We start from the raw sequence: 21,043 nt of genomic DNA, 5'->3' as shown, positions 1-21,043 counted from the left end.
TAGTGTGGTAGACGTCCTCTATGCCCTACGCTCTCTCAGTTGTGACCGCAACTCGTGCACCTGCTACGTCTGGGTGTCCAAACTTAGTTGTAGTGCTCTCGTCACCATGTTAGCTATATTTTAGAGCACCACCTCCTTTGCATTTGACTCTCTCTTTGCATCTCCCAACTGAGATACAACTACTGCCTTCTCAACAATGAGTGTTGCCCACTCCTCCCAAGTTGCCTGCTCTGTGGCCAAACTGGCTTCTACTGTGGTTTCATCTAACAAAAAAAGTCACTAGAAGAGTTCACCTTAGAACAGTGAGTCCCCTTAAAATTCAAGACTAATTGATGAAAGAAAATGAGATCTCTTTTGAAACAATATAACCCACCAAGTCAAATTGAAACTCATTGCACTAAGCTAAAGATGAAAATTAGACCATGGCCAAGTTCCAAAATTAAAACTAATTAAAAATAGTCCTATGCCAAAATGATTATAATTGCTAGAAATACTAAAAGTCACTAAAAGAGTTCACCTTAGGATAGGGAGTCCCCTAACCAAATCTACTTAGCCTACCAAAACTCGAATATGGGCTAACGGAAAACTTGAATTGAGCAACATGCAAGAAGGGGACATTACAATCCCCCCTTCCCCAACTTTGTTTATCCTCAAGAAAACACAACTGTAGATGTCCTAAAATTTTCTTATCCTACCAATATGTATGGTCTAGTGGTAAGTTCTTGCAATTTGCTAGGTACTCCCTAATAGTCCTCTTCCGTAAAGTACCCTCTCTAAATTCAATCAATGTCTCTGGGATCAATGTCAACTTGCCTATCTTAGCCAAAGGAGACAACTTTGTAGGAGTTGTATTATGCTCAAGTTCTTTCTTGACACAAGATGCATTAAAACACTATGCACCTTGCTACTCTCTAGTAGCTCAAGCTCATAAGCCACCTCTCAAGTACTCTTGGTGGCTTTAAAAGGTCCACAAGGGTGATGCTTAATATTCTCTAACCCACTCCTTTTCAAAATGAATTTCCTATCAAGTTGTGATTTTCAAAAAAACTATATCTCCTACCCCAACTACTTTCTCAATTTGGTGGTGATCAGCACACAAATTCCATTAATTTTGAGCATGTTGTTATTTTCCCTCAAATATCACATAATGTTTTGTATTTTCTAGAGTTATTTCTCTCTAGGTACTTTTTATTTTGTAATCACCAAAATGCGAATAAATGAAACTAGGAGCTTCATAACCATATAAAGCCACAATAAACTAATGAGACTCAGACCCAGCTCAGACTCAGTAAGGGTAACTTGGCTCGTGACCTGACTCAGACTCACCAATGACTCGGCAAAGTGAAAAAACCCTTGAAACTTTGATATTTTTTAGGATTTAAAGAACATTCCATGCTCCCATTATTGAATAAAGTTTAAAGACACAATAACATCATGAAATAAAAGGTAATTTGATCACAATGCACATACTTAAACATACATCGATTACATAAGTACAAAGGTAAATAATAGTTGAAGAAAATAGAAAATATAGATATATAAAATGATAAATTCATGAAACCCATCAAAATGTATATTAAATCCATGAAATCCAACAAATCAATAGTCATCATCAAATGTTCCAAGTTCCAATAATATGTTAAATTAAGCAAAAAGTTAAAACAAAACTATAGCTATGGCTCCTAGTCCTCATCCCCATCCTCATCCTCATCTCCAACCTCAACCTCAGCCTCAACCTCAGTGTAATCTATAAAATGCCTCTTAGTGAGGTGTCAAAGGTAGGTCCTGGATGACTAATTAGCCATAGCATCAGCCTATGAGGTGACTCTATGAGCAACTGTAATCTCTACCAATGTCTGTGAGGTGCCACTAGGAACAACTATAGCTCTCTGGTCCTCTGCTGCCATAGACACGGCCTCAGCCTCTTTGTCTACCTCGTCAACCCACTCTAGGTCCTCATCATCAAAGATAGGATCAATAGCCTCAGTGATCCACTCAGACTCTAGATCAACCTCCTATAGAGTAATCAGAGAGGTATCACTATCCAAAATCTCCTTGGTCCTAATGCCCAAGTCGTAATGCACAAAGACTAGCTTATTCATTTTCTCCACAGACAACCTGTTACGCCTCTTCAAGTGGATGTGCTCGAACATGCTCTAGTTGTGCTCACATCCAGAAGCGCCACTTGGCTGGGACATTATGCGGATGGCAATTTGCTGAAGGTTTTTGGTTTAAGGACTAGACATTTGCTACCATCTATTTGAATCTTGGAAAAAGGAAAAGAAAAATATCTTAGTCTCATTTCAAAATTTCAACTTTATAGCTAGAAATTTAGAAACTAGATTGTATAAGGCTTAAGCTGCAATTTGTATGACCTCCTTTGCAAATTTGACTTGAAGAAATGGGCCCTGTTGCATTATTATAGGCACCCAACTCAAGCAATATATCTGTGGCATTAGTGGCCATCTTTGATATCACAGTGTATAGGCCACTAAGAACTTCCTCATCTGCCTTGAAATCTTCACAGAAACAGTATGCTGAATTTAGGTAATAGGCTACTGTTTGGATGAATCTATGAAGCTGATTTCATCTCCTATCAATTATGTCCCAAATAGGACCATACTTGTCCTCAACTCCTACATATCTGGCTCTAATAGCCTCCTTGGCCCTATCCATGCCCTCATATATGTAGCCCATAGTAGGCTTCTCCCCATCAACAACTTGTAGAAGGGATACAAGAGGCTCAGTGATCTACAAAACAATTAAACAAAAAAATAATTTAGTGAATGATGAAACTTTGCAAAGTTGCACAATGAAAATAAAACAAAAATATGTATGAGACTAAATTAATTTATAAAATTTTAAGACTTAAGCTTTTAAAATTTAAATTACCTCCACAATCTCCTTACATGGCTCCCGAAAACCTTCTTCATCATAAATGCATTTTGTTGCATTTATCCTTACAGCGGTGGTGGCAAAGGAGGAAGTTTATTGTGGACCAACAAACATGCACGTAACCTTGAATTCAACAAGAATTTTAGTGTCATAAAATTAGAGGCAAATCTTGTGATACCTGGATGATCCAAGTCCTTTCCCTCCGTGTATTCTCTCATAATGCTGAGGACCAAGGCATGATTATAGATGAACTTGCAAAGATTTTTGGACTTAGCAACACATGATTTCACTGATTCAATCTTTGCCAATATCCTCTAACATGAGGTTGAGGCAATGGGCCACACATGGAGTCCAAAAGATTCATGAGTGTCTCTCCATCAAAAGTTTGCCTACAACAATTTTAAATTAGTTAGTAAACAATTAAAAATTTAGATGTGTTAAAAAACTTTTAATTTTAAAATTAATGAAAAACTAAAATAAAAAAATTAGAAACTTAAGTTAAAATTTTACTTGTAACAACATAATTAGTTGCATTATCAGTCACCACCTAGACAACATTCTCTTCCGTCACCTCCCTTATGACCTCCTCAGTAGCCTCACATAAGAATTTTGCATTTTTGACATGTGAGGAAGCATCTATAGACTTCAAAAACATGGTGGATCCTGAAAGTGAAAATAAAACAAAATAATTATCATTGAATAGTCAATAAAACAAAATTTTAGTTATTTAATAATACATTAAATTTCAGATTTAAGGATGATGAATTACCTCCGCTAGAAACAAGAAAATTTAGGAGAGTCATATTCCTCCGATCTGTCCAGCCATCGATCATAATGGTACACCCTTTGGCTCCAAATCTTTCTATGGTCCTCCAACTCTAGTTTCATCTCCTCAACCATTTCTAGTAAGAGGGGGCCACTCAACTCATTTTTAGTGGGAGCTTTAAACCCCGAACCACAAATGGAAACCACATCAATCATCCCCTGCCAATAAGGTGTCCTGTAACATTTATAAAAACATTTTTAATAACATATTTCAACATCAAGTTAAAATTATAAAATTTGAATTTAAAACATAAAATGTTAAACAATCAAATATAAATGAAGTTGAAGTACCTGGCTGCTATAAATGGACTATTGCAGAAATACCAAAACTTGCAAATTGCTCTTCTTCCAGCTTCATGGATCTCCCTATTGTAGACCAAGCTCTCAAGTGAGGGTTGTGCACACCAGGAGCGAAATGTGGTACAAAAAAATTGTCCAACCTCAATTTTCTAACTCTAGGACGAAAGGTAACGCCAATACTACTAACAAGGGCAGCATCACTAGCAATGCAAGGAATAGATATAGAAGAAGTACCACTAGCAAATGCACTAGGATGATAGGGGGGAAGGGAAGAACCTTCTCCAGCACAACCTATTGAACCTAGGGATGTAAAAATAGATATAGAAGCAGTTTCAGATGAGTGTGGAAGGGAAGTGGAACCAATCTAACTTACTTTGCTAATTGTTTTTGTCTTAATTCCTTTTCTTGTTCATATTTTTCTAAGGCAACATAACAAAAATGTTGAGCCTCAGGAGTTGCAACTTTACAAGGCTCAGCATCATGACCATGTATGCCAACGATATAGTATTTCAATCTATTTATCCCCCCACTATTAATGACCTTACAAAATAGGCAATTTGTTTGAGTTCTACCTCTATCCGGAAAGTCTATGGTCTACTTCCAGCACTCATTCTTTGTATTGCCTTTAGAGAGCTTGGGTTTTCTAGCTGGAGAAACCATTATCAGTAAGGAAAAATGTCGAGGTTGCTACAATAAGACATTTTAGACCAAATATTACCATTTAAGCATTTTATTTTATGAAGATCTAAAGTAAAACAAAACCCATAAACATACCAAAAGAATTCATCCAAAAAACCCATAAGCATAGAGAAAAAAAAATCAAAATCTAAAAAATCAACTCTTACCTTTTTGAAATGAGTTGAGAAGTGTTGAGAAGAGCTCTTATAAACTCCTTGATGATCTAAATGCAAGCATATAGTTGCTCCAATATCACAAATGCAAGTTTTTCTCCTCTTCCTTTCAACTAGTTGCAAAACAATAGCACTCTATTTCTCTTCTTCCTCTCTCTCTCTCTCTTTCTTTTTCTCACAATAGAGTGTTATGAAAGCCCTTTTAGGGTCTTAAGGATAAAAAAAGAACCAAAAACAATATTAAAAAAACAAGCATTTTTTTTGTTTTGACTGACCCAAATTTTGATTGCCATGGCTGGGTCAAGCCAATTGTGACCCACGAGTCATGTGAGTCAGGTGAGTCACCCTCCCTGACCCACTGAGCCCGAGTCACGAGTCATTTTGACCTGGCAAGTCATGCTTGACTCGCTGACTCGGGAGACTCGCTTGACTCACAGCGAGTCTCATTACTCTGCCATAAATAGAGCCATGTTGATAGGCATATGAATTTATAACAAAATTCCCCCAAACATAACCACCTAACCCATGCCTCTACTACCCAAAACATAATTGTGTAGGTAACCTTCTACCCATTTAATAACGATCTTTGTCTTCTCATCATTCTAACGGTGATAACAAGTGCTAGAAGTAAATTCAATGCCATAAAACAACTGCCAAAACAAGCTCACAAACTTGTTGACACTGTTGCTAATGATGTCCATAGCTGTCCCATGAAGTCTTACACCTCTTTGAAGAATAAATCTTTACGTGACCTGCTGCATACCCTACTGACATAGCGAACAAAAATAAAAGTAAACTTAGTCAATTCATTAACTACTACAAAGATAAAATCTTTGCCTTCCACATTCAAAAGCCCTATGATCTAGTCAATCAAAATACTTTCTCACATTTGAGTGGGAATAGGCAGGGATTGCAGTAAACCAGCAGAAAATCTTAATTTTACTTTGTTGATACACCTAGCACTAGTGAACATACTTCAAGATGTTGTAATGTCCCCTTTATTTGGACACTAGAAATTAATTAAATATTTAAAATTTGAATTGTGAAAACAAAATATAATGACAATTTTATTTAATTATTTATTAAATTATTACAGTGACATTAATGGTGATTTCAATGAAAATTCAATAAAGTAAACTCAATATTATTTATCAGTGCTACCCCGAGTTTTTGGGATAAGGACGATAGAAGACAAGGGAGCGGGTATACAGGATGACAAGTATTTTTACCAAGTTTGGTGGGCACAACGAGACCATGTCGGGGACGACTATATAAAAGATAAGGGAAATTTACAATATATAGGGAAAATGAAAATATACATGACATTCATATGAAAATATGGGGAAAGCGTGTCATTTGAATATCATAGAACCTTAAGAAAACAAGTTTACAACATTTGATTGTTTCAATATTCAATATGCATTCATAATTCAAAACTCACAACTCATTGTCGATATCATTTATGCATGTGATAACAAAAAACTATTTAATAAGTTTAACATACAAAATGTCCAAAGGCTAAAGTTCTGCCATATAGTTTCATGTTCAATATAAAAATCAATATACATAAAAATAAAGCATAATCATGATCCCATTCACTTCTGCAAACACTGCATCAAAATCAAAGACATTTGAATAATCACTATCATGCTCCAGTGCAAGTGCATCCTCATCTAATTGATCCCCAAGCAATCTTGAATCTTGATGGTGTCTCCTCATCAACTTGGGCCACATCTTCAGGATCGACATCCCACCATAAAGCAGGAGTTTGGCTATACTCTTTAGTCTAGCAATCCTAAAGTTGAAGAGCACTATGCATGACGAATAGTTCTCCACTCATCAAGAGGTAAGTCCATTCCTCTTGAGGGATTAGATAAAAGCATTAAAGGATGTTCAAACTTAGCTCTTAAATCTCTTGCTTCCTAAGATGATAAAATCACTTCTCAAGACCCTTGTTGTTGATCCTTCAGCTCAAAACTTCAAACCCTTGCTAGTGTTATAAGTCATAGAGTACAATTTAGAAAAACAAATATTTTTTAAATGTTCAAACAAATCAGAAAATACAACTATAAGCCATGTTTTTCTCTTTTTAGGGAAAGTAAGGAGGAAGTGGCCCAGAAACTGGAGCAGGAGCACCCTGGAATGAGGCTGATTCCTCGATCAGTTTTGGCTTGTACTTGAGTCTGGCCAAGTCAAGAAGAGAATAAGATCACCAAGAGAATCTCATATGTGTTTTGGATTAATTGGTGAGGTGAGGAATGTGTTTGGGCAAAAGTTGCTATAAGTTGCACAATATTGTCAAAATACTGTCAAGGTTTGACAATCATGACCTAGAATATCAATAGACCTTCAAAATGCTTGCCAGGAGTGGTAATGAGGTAGAATACATCTAAGATATTCTTAGGAGTCATTCTCCATCCATTAGGGGTGCTAGAACATTATAGAAGGTCAATACTGAAAAAGTTGCAAAGATATGAATGACAACAATTTGGCAAAACTTGTTTTAATGCCCAGAATCAGTTATGGGCATGAACTACCAGTTGGAATTGATGAAGAAGGTGTATTTAAGGTAATTTAAAGTCTTATGCAAGGGATGGATGGTGTAATAAGCAAGTTGCAATAGTAAACAAGTGCATTTTCTGTGCAAATTTATCAAGGTATCTTGTAACTTGAACATCTATCCTTTAATGGATTCAATGGAGTTTCTTGCTATTGTAGATAGTTTATCTCATTGTCTTTCTTTCTGTGTTTTTTTTACACATAGACCAATAGGTTTGTGTGGCTTAGTAAAATGCCTTTTCCTAGAGTCAGTTCACTAGACTGATTAGGGTATAGGACTGAGTAATGGCTCTTTCTTAAATTCTCACCGTGGGATCATCACGACTGTTTGGGATACGAAAGAGCCTCCAATGTACAGTGTATGCATGCAGTTTGGAGTTCAGATATGCTGGTTTGCTATTTTTAAATGTTTTCCCTAGGCAAGTCTGTGAGTGCCCATAGCTGCAAACTAGTGAATAGTCAATGAAAAATGACAGTGTGGGACTGAATCATGAGACCAGAGGGCATGGTTGTGAAGTAGAGAGTCCAAAGAATGTCTAGTAAGAAGGATTGGAGTAGTTGAATTTATTTGTTTAGTTATTTAACACAAAACATTGTTTGAAGTCTAAGTTGGCTTGAAATCCTTAATAATAAATTTCAGCGAGGAGGTGTACGGATGACTTGGGGGACCCAAACCACAAAAATCTTGAAGGTCTCTAAAAAGGGTATCTGAAATCCAGATCAGTTCTAGGGCTTGTTTGGCAAGTTTTTGAGTGATAGTCAGAAAATCTAGTTATAAGACCTTATTAGGCCCAATTAGGCCTAAAAGGCTACTAGGCCTATTTCTGAACAAATTGTGGAATTGATAATAAAAGGACGCCCAAAACTATCAAGATGGAGTCAAAGATGAACCAAAGATGAACCAAAGAGGCCAACCCACATTGCCAAATGGAAGTCATGGTCATGGGGGAGATTTGAGCAGACTTACCCAAGTGAGTCTCAGATTGAAAGGTGTGAGCTAACCCTTGGTAGTGAGATCCTTGGTGTAGAGGGTAGTTTTGTGAGTTCTCCTCAAGTTGAGGGCTGAGAAAAGAACCCTAGGAGACCTAGAAGAAGGTTTAGTGAAGAAGTCAAGAGTGGCTCAACAAGGGATCTCCCTATCACAAACCAACCCCCAAAAACTTAAAAGGCCATATTGACCATGAAAAAGTGATTTTCTTGAAACTTTTAATGGATTTGACATTGGGGACAAATGACCGTGCCTGAGACACCTACAACGTCCTAAGGACGACCATTCATCCCCAAGTTTTTGTGACATGCCCTATTGACTTTTAAAATTTGAGGACAAGGTGGGGATTTCCCCAAGCCATCCCCCATCTCAGAAACATATCTAGTGCAAGGAGAGGAGATTTCAAGCTAGGGACACATCCTTGTGTTACATAGTAGTTTATGTAATTTCAAATTAAATTATGAGGGGGGAATAAAGAAAGGGAAGAAAATCAAGAGGCAAGCAGAGGGAAAGGCAAGAGTCTCTATAGCGTGCTATAAACTAACAAGGAAGGGATCATCCAAGACATATTAGGTTTATTAATTTCTTTTCTTATTGTCTTATCACTCTTGTCATTAAGTAAATTGGTTATTCTATTATTTGAATAGAGATAAGTAAGTCTTAATTAGCAGGGAGTTCCTGTTCCAAACTAATGAAGAAAATTGCATTTACTTGGGAATCAAGGATTCTTTGCTTGGCTTCCTGCATTTACTCAAGATAAAATGAGGGTTAGGGAGCTTAAAAAAAAATGTCAAACAATGTAACATGCTACAATTCAATTTATAAATAAGGCAATACTCAAAATTAGATCAAACGAATGACAACTTTGGAAGATAAAAAAGAAATAAAAGGAGATGAAAAGATGAAAATAATAGTTTATGGAAAAAGAAAAATTGGTATATCAACCACTAGATATAATAGATCAGTTTTCCTAGCTAGACATGGTGAAAAAATGTCACAGATTAAATGTAATCCCAAACATGATAATACTCTAACAATATTTCTAATACCTATTATTATAGATACTTTGCAATCCAAATATTATCATTATGAGGATATTTGGTTTGAAGATGTCATTCATAATGGGTTATGTAGAGGTAGATTGTGTGGACGCTCAAGGGTCACCTACAAGTGCTAGATGCAATAGATATGTATTAGGAGAAACTATGAAATTGTAAGAAGAATTAAATACATTTTGCATATATGATATAGTACTATTTGATGCATCAAGTGACATAGTTTGTGGAGGTTTTGGTCCCCCGTTGAACAATGCAGATTGTTGTCACATTACTAAAGAAAAGTGAATTTGATGCAATATTTGTAGCTAATCACATTATTGCTTGTATCACGGAAAAGCTCATACAAATCTACTATGATTAGAGGTTGAAGAGATCTAAGAGCTCTATGTTTCAATTTCAATATCTTGAGGACAAGAACCCTTAGTACTACTCTTAAGTGTTAAAGTTGTAGCTTCAGTTGGATAAATTCAATCTGAGATACATTGTTGTTATTGGTAAATCATCATTTTCTATATATGCGTATTCATTTAATAATAATGTGATGTTCCCAATTATGGAGGACTGGATACTTGGTGGAGATGAGCTCAGGAAAATATATACAGTGTGGAGAGACCGGTCATAAAAGGCAAAGAAGGGGTCTGTATGGAGATAGGAGGGAGAAGTACAAATTGCCATCCAAGAAGTCCGTATGATGCCGAAGGAAGGCACAAGAAAGGTTGTACAGTGTCAAGGATGGAAGGCCGTACGTTGACTTTCGTACAATGGAGACAGAAGGAGGATGATGGTGCGGTAGACCAGGTGGCCATATGGCAAAGTATGTTTCAGGCCGTACGGTGGAATCAATAGGCCGCACAGTACAAGGATGTGTAGTACGGTATGTTGGGTGCGGAAAATCATCAATAAGGACTTGAGTCGAAAGTGATACAATCACAACTATGAAGGCAATCTCACTCATACATAATTACAACAAATTTAGATGAACTCTAGACAATAATAGAGACTTGAATACGAATAATCCTTCAATTGATATTTGCCAAGAAACGGTGCTCCGATTTGCCAGATCCGAGGGAAGCATTACATGCAACAATGGAATAGGGTGAGAGTTGAATCCCATCGAAACCGCACGAGCCAAATACAGAAGATCTTCTACTTCTGAAATGGCGAACAACAAAGAACTCCAATAGGAATTCGCAGTACATAGAAATAATCCAAAAAGCATACTTACTACTACCTACATGTGCTTAAATACCCACCGGGAAAACCTTCCAAGGGTATACAAAGATAACCGACGGCCAAACTACGTATGGAAACAATTAAAAATGGGTTCGAGATATATTAACTCAATCGGCCCAATAACAAGGTTTAATTAATTACATTTATTTCATGACAGGGATATTACAGTCCTCCAATCCCAAAATTTGCTTGTCCTCAAGAAAATGCAAATCCGGTTGTAGGAAACCTTCCATAATCAACTTCTTCAGTCCTGAGTTAGGTACTAAGTAGATCTTCTTGCCGAGGTAAATGATGTCATCAATAATTTTGTATCTTTCATCACGTACATAGCCATCCATCAACTGACATGCAAAAGTGTTCTTGAAGTACTCGACAAATAGATGGGTCCATCAATTATCCAAGGAATGGGGTAAGGCGTTGACTATCATGTTTTTACTTGGAGTGTCTGGGGTCCAATCATGATTGGAAAAAACCTCCATCTTCTTGATTGCAACTTCCCTCGATCCTTTATTTGACACTCCTCTTAGCAACACCTTCTTACCATTCATCTCAAATGAAAAGTCCATCCTTTCGAAACTTTGGGTGTACTGGTCCAAAATTTCCAACCACTAGATGCCCAAAATGATGTCAGTATCAACCAAATCAATGATAAAGAATTCATCTGTCATGGTATAGTTTCCCATGGAAATTTGTAGCTGGGGGATCACATGAGTGCAAGGTAACAAGGTTCCTCTTGCAACCTTAACCTCAAATCCTCCATGCTCAACTGTGTGCAAACCTATACTAGTGACCAAAGATGAATTGATGAAATTGAGTGTCGCGCCACTATCAATCATAATTTGGACTCGTTTTCTATGGAGTGTGCCACAAACCCTGAAGATACCACTTCCAATCGCTCTAGTGAGAGAAGCAATGGAACCCCCTTTCTGTATCAAGGTATTTATTCTCTCCTATTGGGTAATTTCTCATTGTAGGAATTTGTTCATCGTCATCAGGCATCACCTCAATGTAATGAATCTTTCCCTTCCCAAGGAAGCAATGACCAGGACCCCATGGTTCTTTGCACGTGAAACAAAGCTTTTTCCTTTGGAGCTCTTGCCAAGAATCTTCATCAAACTGAGGTTTTTTCTAAATTGGCTCCTTGTCTTTGTCTTCTTGTGGGGATGGTGTTGGTGTAGCTGCATGAGTTTTGGAAGAAGATGCGGCCATGTCATGCACCTCCTTAATAGCTTCGTTGAGTGCACACAGGTTGAACCCTTTAATCCAGCCTCTCAAAGGCTCTCCCAACCCATCCACGAATAACACAATTCGACCTCTTTCAGAGATATCTATGACTAATACTAACAGCCTTTGGAACTCAGTGATGTAGTTGTCTACCGTGCCTATTTTCTTTAACTGAGCTAGATCTTTGAAGTTTAGCTCAGGGTCCTTCCCATTGAAACAGTTAATGAGTCTCTCAATGAACTCAACATAAGAGCTTACTTGGTTGTGTTCGAGAGTGACCAGTCCATGACGCCACCACTCATGCACCACTCCTTCCAGATGAAGTGTTGCAAACTTGATTGTTTCCTCTTTGAGCATCCAATTGAGTTGAAAATAAGTATCTGCCTTCAGAACCCATGATTATACAGTAATGGCTCCAGACCCATCGAATGACAATAAGTTTAACTTTCTGATCTTTCTCCTAAGATCATCATTAAAATAACCACGATTTCCCCTGCCAGAATATCTCATTCTTAGATCAACATATTCTCTATAAGATATCTCACCTTCCATATTTGCATTCCGCCAATCTTCATGAAATTTTTGTTGCATTTCCTAAAAAATGGGTTCTCTTTCTTTGCATGGTGCTTCTGTCCTTGGAAGGAAGATGGGTATTGAGGGTCGAGAGCGAGAGGGTTGAAAGTTTTCCCTTCCTAAAACCAAGTCATCGCTATGCCCATTTTTTTCTCCTGTCATCTTTCCCTCGAATCATTTTTGTAGTGTTTCCTGCATCAGCCTTTGGGTTTCATTGATTTTTATTTGGTTTTTGTTGAGCTCTCTTAAGAGATTCATGAGTTCTATCGTAGGATCCTAATGATCTGCCATTCTAGCAATGAGGTTATTTCGCCTTCTCCTTCGAGTATAAACTTCCATTCACTTCTACAGGCTAGCAGAATCAAAACGTCTAATACCACTGTGATGTTCCCAATTACGGAGGACAGGATACTTGGTGGAGATGAGCTCAAGAAAATCTATACAGTATGGAGAGAGCGGTTGTACAAGGCAAAGAAGGGGTCTGTACGGAGGAGATAGGAAGGGGAAGTACAGATTGTTGTCCAAGAAGTCTAAATGGTGCCAGAGGAAGGCACAGGAAAGGTCGTACACTGTCAAGGATGGAAGGCCATATGGTGACTTTCGTATAGTGGAGACACAAGGAGGATGGTACGATAGACCAGGTGGTCGTACGACAAAGTATGTTTCAGGTCATACGATGGAATTAGTAGGCCATACAGTGCAAGGATGTGCAATACAATATGTTGGGTGAGGAAAATCGTCAGTAAGCACTTGAGTCAGAAGTGATACAATCACAACTATGAAGGCAATCTCACTCATACATAATCACAACAAATTTAGGTGAACTCTAGACAATAATAGAGACTTGAATACGAATAATCCTTCAATTGATATTTGCCAAGAAATGGTGCTCCGATTTGCCAAATCCAAGTAAAGTATTACTTGCAACAACAGAATAGGGTGAGGGTTGAATCCCACCGAAACCGCATAAGCCAAACAAGGAAGACCTTCCACTTCCGAAATGGCGAACAACAAAGAAATCTAACAAGAATTCTCTATACATAGAAATAATCCAAAAAGCATACCTACTACTACCTACATGCCATGCTTAAATACCCATCGGGAAAACCTTCTGAGGGTGTACAAAGATAGCCGACAGCTAAACTACCTATGGAAACAATTAAAATGGGTCTGAGATATATTAATTCAATCAGCCCAATAACAAGGTTTAATTAATCACATTTATTTTATGACGGGGATGTTACAAATAATATATATTATAGTATGTAGTATATACATATAATATCATATATAATACATATATATATTATACATATATATATATTATACTAATTATTATTATGAAATGTATGAACTAATTAAATGATGATTGAACCTTCGAGACATGTCTCTTCAAGAGACATTTCTCCTCTTCTCATATTTATATGAGATCCAAACCTACATTTGGAACATATCAATTACAATGGCCACATTATTACGTTTGCAAAAATGATCCATGGTACTTAACATGGTATCAAAGCCTAGTTGCAAATGATTAAAATGGAATTGCAAATACACCTCATTATTTACTATTCTAAGTAGAGAGTACGGAAAACCAGTAGCAATGTCAACATCCAAAGACATCCTAACAACCAATGCACACGATGAGAAATAAATTATAATCAATATTGATTGGCAAGATGAGGAAGAAAGTTGGCAAAGGGAAATGCAAAGACGTGACTCATGGGCAGAAAATGTTACAGTCCACGGTCTAGAAAAGTATGGGGATTCATAGTAGAAGTATAATGGCCCTCCTCAACTCTGCCCTCAAAAATGCTGATGAAAGCTCAAGGAATTTCATCAAACAATTCACATGCAAGGGACGTATGACTGATATAGTATTTCAGCTAGCTTCAAATGACTTTTTTTACAATTTGCATCAATGAAAATCTTGTGCTAGAAGACTACAATGGACTACACAATGACCTAACATGAGTGTGCTAATTTTGACAATATTCAGTGCATATATATGAGAAATGAACACCTACAGCCAACTGGCATTTTTACAAACAGTTGGTATGCAAACTAACTAGCTGATAAATAATGATATTAAATTGCTTAAATGACCAAGCAACTATTATCTTCTTAATTGCAATGAAAATTAGAATGCTCATGAAACATGGCCAAGACTTTGGCATTTACATGGATTACAAAATGATAATGCTGGTATAATGCACACTTACAGCTGAAAGCTTATAACACCCTAAAAAACAATACTAACAAAAGAACCTGGTTGTAGATGGCTGAAATAATTTCCTTCTATGCTTCCCCTTCTGCTTTGCTTTTTTTGAACTGCTTTTTCGGCCTGCTTTTTCATACCCGCTTTTTCAGCCTACTTTTTCGGTTCCGCTTTTTTCGGATAGCTTTTTTCGTACCCACTTTTTTCAGCCTGCTTTTTCGGTTCCGCTTTTTCGGACTGCTACTATGTTGAATCTCAAGACCATATCTTTCAATGGCATCAAGATTTCCAGCTTGAAGGGATTTCGTCCTCCAAACTATTGAGACATAATCTCCAGAAAATTTCTCAATTTCTTTGATATTTCCAAGCATGAATAAATGAGAGCTATCCTCTTTTCTTTTAATCCCTTCCTCACTTGCTCCACGCTTCCATCTTGCCAATGTGGGATAATACATGACTTTTAATATTACTTTTTTTTTCTTTTTACAAAGTCCATGTATGTACTCAAAAGGGGGACTCTTGACTTTTATAAAGTGACTTTATGAAACATTATAATATTTAATTTAAATAGTCACTTTACAGTTGTAACTTCAAACATTAAAATAATATACCAAATAAACTCGAAATCCCACATATAATAGCTCATTAGAAAGAGCCCAACAAAACGCATCTCATCCTATCACTGAAAATTGAAGGCACTGCATCCCCCTATTGGCTTACTAAAAATAGTAAGTCTTCCTGACAACCCAACAAACGAACTCCGTTTGGCCTGTAATTAAATTTGACTAGGCCAAATAACCTCAGGATCCCTTTTGAAGTCCTGGTTAGCCCTCGAGACCATACAAGAATGGGCTAACGACAACATACCTCCAAACTGGCTAAGTGGGGGACATTACAAGAAGACTCCTCATTAATTTGTATACACCATTCACCAATCAGTTCCAACAGCATCGAATGCAAGAGGCCCTTATTTATATTCATCACACTTGCATTTAAAAATTGATAGGAAGGAATATGCAAGAAGGATAAGGTAGTTTCCAAAAACACCCCTTGATTTTACATTCAGCTAATGCATACAGATTATATTAGTCAAATCCATTACATTTCAGATGCAACTTGTACCATCGAATCAGGGATAACATTGGTGGAGATAGCAATGAGCAAAATCAGCATTGAAGGAATTCTGAGTAATAGAAGTTTGGAATCGTAACCCAAAACAGAAATCGTAGACCAAGGAAAAAAAAGACAAAATATAGATATAGGGATCATAGATCAGAAATAAGAATATTATTCAACATAAAGCATTGAAGGACCACTCACTTTTCTCTGTCAAGGAAGACAGATAATAAGATCTGCTGAGAATTGAGACAAGTAATAAGTCTAAATCAATCGCCATTATATTGATCTAGTGTTTCATGAGGAGCACGATCACATTAGAGGGTATTAACCAAAGTAGATGGGAGTATAGATAACAGCAGATAAGTCATCTTCTATAACGTCTCCACGTAACTTGAAACCCATATGAGGCTGACTACAAACTATAATACAAGTAGGATTTCACAATCAAAATTCAGATATTACCCGATTTCAAACTAGGGAAGCAAAGGACAGCACATGAAGAAAATCACGTTGCATATATGTTGATTGAACCAGACATTAAAATAAATAAAAGAAAAGAAAAGATGGTGATCTCCTCAAGGCATGGGATATGTCTTGTGCATAGAAACTCTTCATGAAAGAGGAACAAATTATGAATGCTCTCCAACAATCATTCTGAGGGAGAGTCACATAGAAGCATTCCATGCTCCGCTATCGAACTGACCACATTATTTGCTGGGAAAAGATAGGAAGTACAGGTTCGGACATCGGTTTGCAAAGAAAAGAAAAAAATATCACTTCTGTTTGAAGAATCTATCACCACAAAATGTGACTGGGATTTTAAATTTGTATCAGTATAAATGATGAAAAATGGACACAACAGTTTGTTTATTTCACCAAATAATTGAAATTTTACTAATGAAGGACACTTAATACAACCGTATCTGAAGCATTCATTACATAGTTTCAAAGATGAAATTCAAAAGGTTTTCCCATCTGATTTCAATATAGATAGATGGGTGAAATTTCTAAGTATGTCACTAGTAGGAAATTGGGATCAATTTGTAAAACATGGAAATGATCACACATGATTTAGTTCCAGCAATCTTTTCCACTAAGTGATGTCACTTTCCTTTTATATTCCATGTTATGAGTTCAATCAAATCGTCCAATATTCTTCAAGCACCTTCCATTGCATGCTCATAACATTTAGATAGAAGAAATGACAAATGATAATATCAAAAGGCGATTGAAAAGAATTATAAGGAGTTCTATTTCATTGGAAATGATAAAGAGGATGGGTCAGCATAGGCTAAGGGACTTTAATGTGGAAAGGGAAGATGAATATTACCAGGCACACTTCAATCACCACCCATCAACTAAACGAATTGAGGTAAGTATAGGTGATTTGTGATAACCCCTAAACAAACAAGTCAAGAATGATAAATAGATTTTAACATTTAGAAACTATACATTAATTTATCATTAATATTTTGAATAAAAAATTGTCATTGATTTTTAGGATAATTAATTATTCCCTTTACCACTTATTTTAACATTAAAAACAAATAAAGGCAATCATGATTATTTTTAATTAATATTTTTATAAAGGCAATCATGGTTATTATTAATTAATATTTTTCAAAGGCTAACGTAAGTGATCAAATAATCATATATCATTGAAATAAGGCAACCACGGTTATTATATAAAAGTAAAGGATAAACGTAAATGTTTAAATCGCAATATAAGATATAATCAAATGAAAGGAGGTTGACCCATCAATTGTTGCGACCTTCCAAGTAAACCCCCATTCTGCATACAAAATGGCCATTGTGAAAGAAGAAAGGGCATTGAATCATAAGAGAGAAGCAAGCAATCAGAGCATACATCACAGTAGCCGAGGAGAAGTGAAGTATTATAGACAAAGAGCAATACGGGAAGTCATCCTGTGCAATATTGACCAAAGCCAGAGGAAGTAATGAAAGTCAGCATAGACGCAGATAACAACACATCTTCTACAGATACGATCGAGGCCCAACCCTTAGACCGAACGAATATTGAAGGAGACACCTGATAGTGGAAGCACAACTCAGATACCATCATCCAAACTCGGTAAATAAGGATGTCTCATATTGACCACCATAGAAGGATATGAGATAGGAACAGATCGACTGGAGTAGAGAAGAAGAAAAAAAAAGAACTATTTTCACCTGAACGAAGCTTATCACAGCACTTGCAGGCAATATAGGTATCAAGGCATCCAAAGGAGGAACAAAGCACTATTGGAACAACTATTAAACCCAGAGCACATCCACTCTTCCGCTACAACACTCACACAACAGCAAGGCAGTTAGGAACAATGTACAGTAACCAGGGGTTTGCTACATCACAGAAGAATTAAGATTCACCTCCAGAGTTAGGATACAATTACAGTCTAATAAGCTCATCCTAGGACATATTTAACTAAGAATCATAATAACAAACAAAAAATAGGTAGATCAGAAAAATTCTAAATCCAAGAAACAAGGATTAAGGCAGAGGTCATCGATCTCTAAAGGTCAGTATACTGAAACTTACAGGCATATGCATATGAAAGAATGGATACACCATTAAGGTTATCTATAAGGCCTAAATTGCAAAATCTTCTAGGAAGGATGGATAAATCAGGAACGATTATCCATAGGTCTTAAAGAGGGGTAGAATTGTGAGGCTAATACTTAGTGGAGAGTTAGCGTAAAATAGCTGAAACCTCCCTCAGGAGCTAAGTATCAGATCACAGCCTCTCATTAAGAAGGGAATCAAGATTAGGAACTTGCGTTATTCTTTAATTAATAAAGAATGCTATATTTTCATTCATAATTCCACTAGAGTACTAACATCCTTGCAAGTGCAGAAGGTACAAGCAAGAAATCCAATCAGATAACTAAGGGACATTACATGATTCATTATTTAATTTTTCATACTATTATGAAACATATTATTCTTTACACTATCAATATGTTAATAAATACACTAGAACATATAAAGATGGAAAAGTAGATGAATGATATTTTTAATAATGGTATAATATAAAATTGTTGTGTAGTAAGGATAATAATCTTCAACAATAATATTTGAAAATCTAATATTATTAATCATAAAGAACTTAGTGGGTACTTATCAAGATAGTAATACAACTTACTCGTATTATTGTGAGATACCAATATTATTATTGGATAGAATGAGATATGAAATTTATTTATAAACAAGGAGAAGTATTAATAATGAATAATAAAGAAGTCATCTGAAGGGCAGTATCCTTTGACTACATGAGATAAATATTTCCTTTGAGTATAATTTCCAAGTATTGCATTCTTAATACAATAAATTTATCATTTTTACACTTGTATAGAAGTTGTGCCTTGATCCTTTCCTTTGAGAATGTTACTATAGGAAAGATTGAAATTCAGAGGGAAATTGACATTTGAGGCAACCTCAAAAGAGAGGGAGCATATAAAGGATATGATTCAATCAACCTTTGGTGATCTCGATCGTTTCAATTTAGAGGGAGTAAACCACATTGTGATAGATTCACTAATGATATAAATACACAGATTGCAACATGTGCGTAATATAGGTTTAATCAAAAGATCAAACAAATACCTTTGCATGAACAAAGGAAAATTGAGTTGTTGTGAGAAGTTAATGAAGTTTTATGAATTAATTTGAACTATCTATGAGTCTCTCTTTGATGAATAAAACTCAACATATGAGTTGTAGATTCATTCATGTGGCAGAATCATACTCAATCTAGATATCGGCTTATAGTGGACAAATTTGAGAAAATGGAAGGACATGTTCGCTTCTACTATTAAACTAAATGAATGTTTGGACCTTCAATGGATGTAAAGAGCAAGTTGGAACTTAGAAAGGAGTTGTCATAGTTGATACAAAAATGTTCTACAATATAAGAATGAGTAGAAATTGTACATTGTCGAGGGAATAATAGTCAATGTTCCTTTCCCACTTGAACCTTATTTAGAGGAGAGATGTTCCATTCTCAAATAACCTAAAAAGAAAAATTTTTGTATCTTCATATACAGATAAGCATTCTTATCTTTTACACTTTGTAGTCTCTCTCTTATTTGTAATTCTATACATACTATAAGGGTTATTTGCCTTGATCTTTTCCTTTATGTTTGAGGATATTCTTACAGGAAAAGAAGGTTAGAACTTTACATATGCTACCAAATATTGTGTAGACTAAATTTAATGCTAGTAGCTCCAAAGACCCGGATGATCAAGATGGATAACGTGACACACTTGAAGCAAACATCTTTCATGATTGAGATTATGAGATTCTTCTACATTAAGAGGGAGCATAATACTTCTTCTAAAGAAATGCAGGAGCTTAGAAGATTGATGCTCGAAGGGATTCTAGAAATACATGTGTGTTACTTCATGATTTTGATGGGCCTACCCCTATGTACATCATGAGGAAATAATGACTTATCACTAGAAAGTTGGAAGATTGATATCAAACTCATAGGGAGTTCGACAGGCATCCTTGGGTGAAGAAATCTTTTGAGGAAGTAACTAGAGGACCTAACTTCATAGAATCGATGTTCAAAGGGATAAATTTTGAGATGCAATCCTTGTGGATGTGCTCTCCTCTATGAGAGAGAAGTCTGATGTAAAAACCCTTATTCCACCCTCTAGTAGTCGCTATGGTGGGTCTACCCTCTAACTTGGTTCATGGTGGATATCATGTGAGTTACTACAAGATGATGTTGTGATTATGTCATGAAAGGTGACGATCTTTCATTTATGTATATAGTTATTAGGGAGTTATTGAAAACTGACGATCTTATCAATAGTAAACCTGTTTTCTATCACCAAAATATGTTGGAGCAAGTGTTATCTTGGTTCTCAGGGCCAGATTTTACCGAACACCATGATAACCAACTTATCATGGTTCTTTAGGCTGGATTTTGCTAGACACCTTGATGATCAACTCATCATGGTTCATTAGGCCAGATTTTGTCAAACACCATAAAAATCAATTTGTTATGGTTCTTCGGGTTGGATCTTGCCGGACACCATAACTTAAATCTATCATAGACCACACTTAAGATGGTAATTAAATTTTGTATTATAATTGCTGAAATTTAGCCCCATAGTGAATTGAAGCAAATTCCATATGTAATATATGTTAATATATATATTTGTGTTGACAGATTT

The 21,043-nt window shown here is 36.2% G+C and overlaps 2 protein-coding genes across 2 annotated transcripts in view; both read right to left on the bottom strand.

The window, feature by feature from the left end:
- The window catches only part of LOC149560544 (Tetratricopeptide repeat (TPR)-like superfamily protein), a 343,698-nt gene that overhangs the window by 28,973 nt on the left and 293,682 nt on the right, over positions 1-21,043 (bottom strand). The gene's annotated exons all lie outside the window — the stretch shown is intronic.
- Positions 3,435-6,620, bottom strand: LOC149560545 (uncharacterized). The gene is made up of 4 exons (XM_089824151.1): positions 6,471-6,620; positions 4,012-4,169; positions 3,665-3,895; positions 3,435-3,558 (listed from the first exon to the last, which is right to left on the bottom strand). The coding sequence occupies exons 1-3, from the start codon at positions 6,618-6,620 to the stop codon at positions 3,670-3,672; spliced, it is 534 nt and encodes a 177-aa protein (XP_089680277.1). The 3' UTR covers positions 3,435-3,558; positions 3,665-3,669.

This window comes from Cupressus sempervirens, chromosome 4 (assembly GCF_028749045.1).
Source record: "Cupressus sempervirens isolate cs-2001-9-10 chromosome 4, ASM2874904v1, whole genome shotgun sequence".
Taxonomy (NCBI): Eukaryota; Viridiplantae; Streptophyta; class Pinopsida; order Cupressales; family Cupressaceae; genus Cupressus; species Cupressus sempervirens.
Note: the sequence above shows the minus strand (reverse complement) of the source record. Positions and strands in the feature narration are given on the sequence as shown.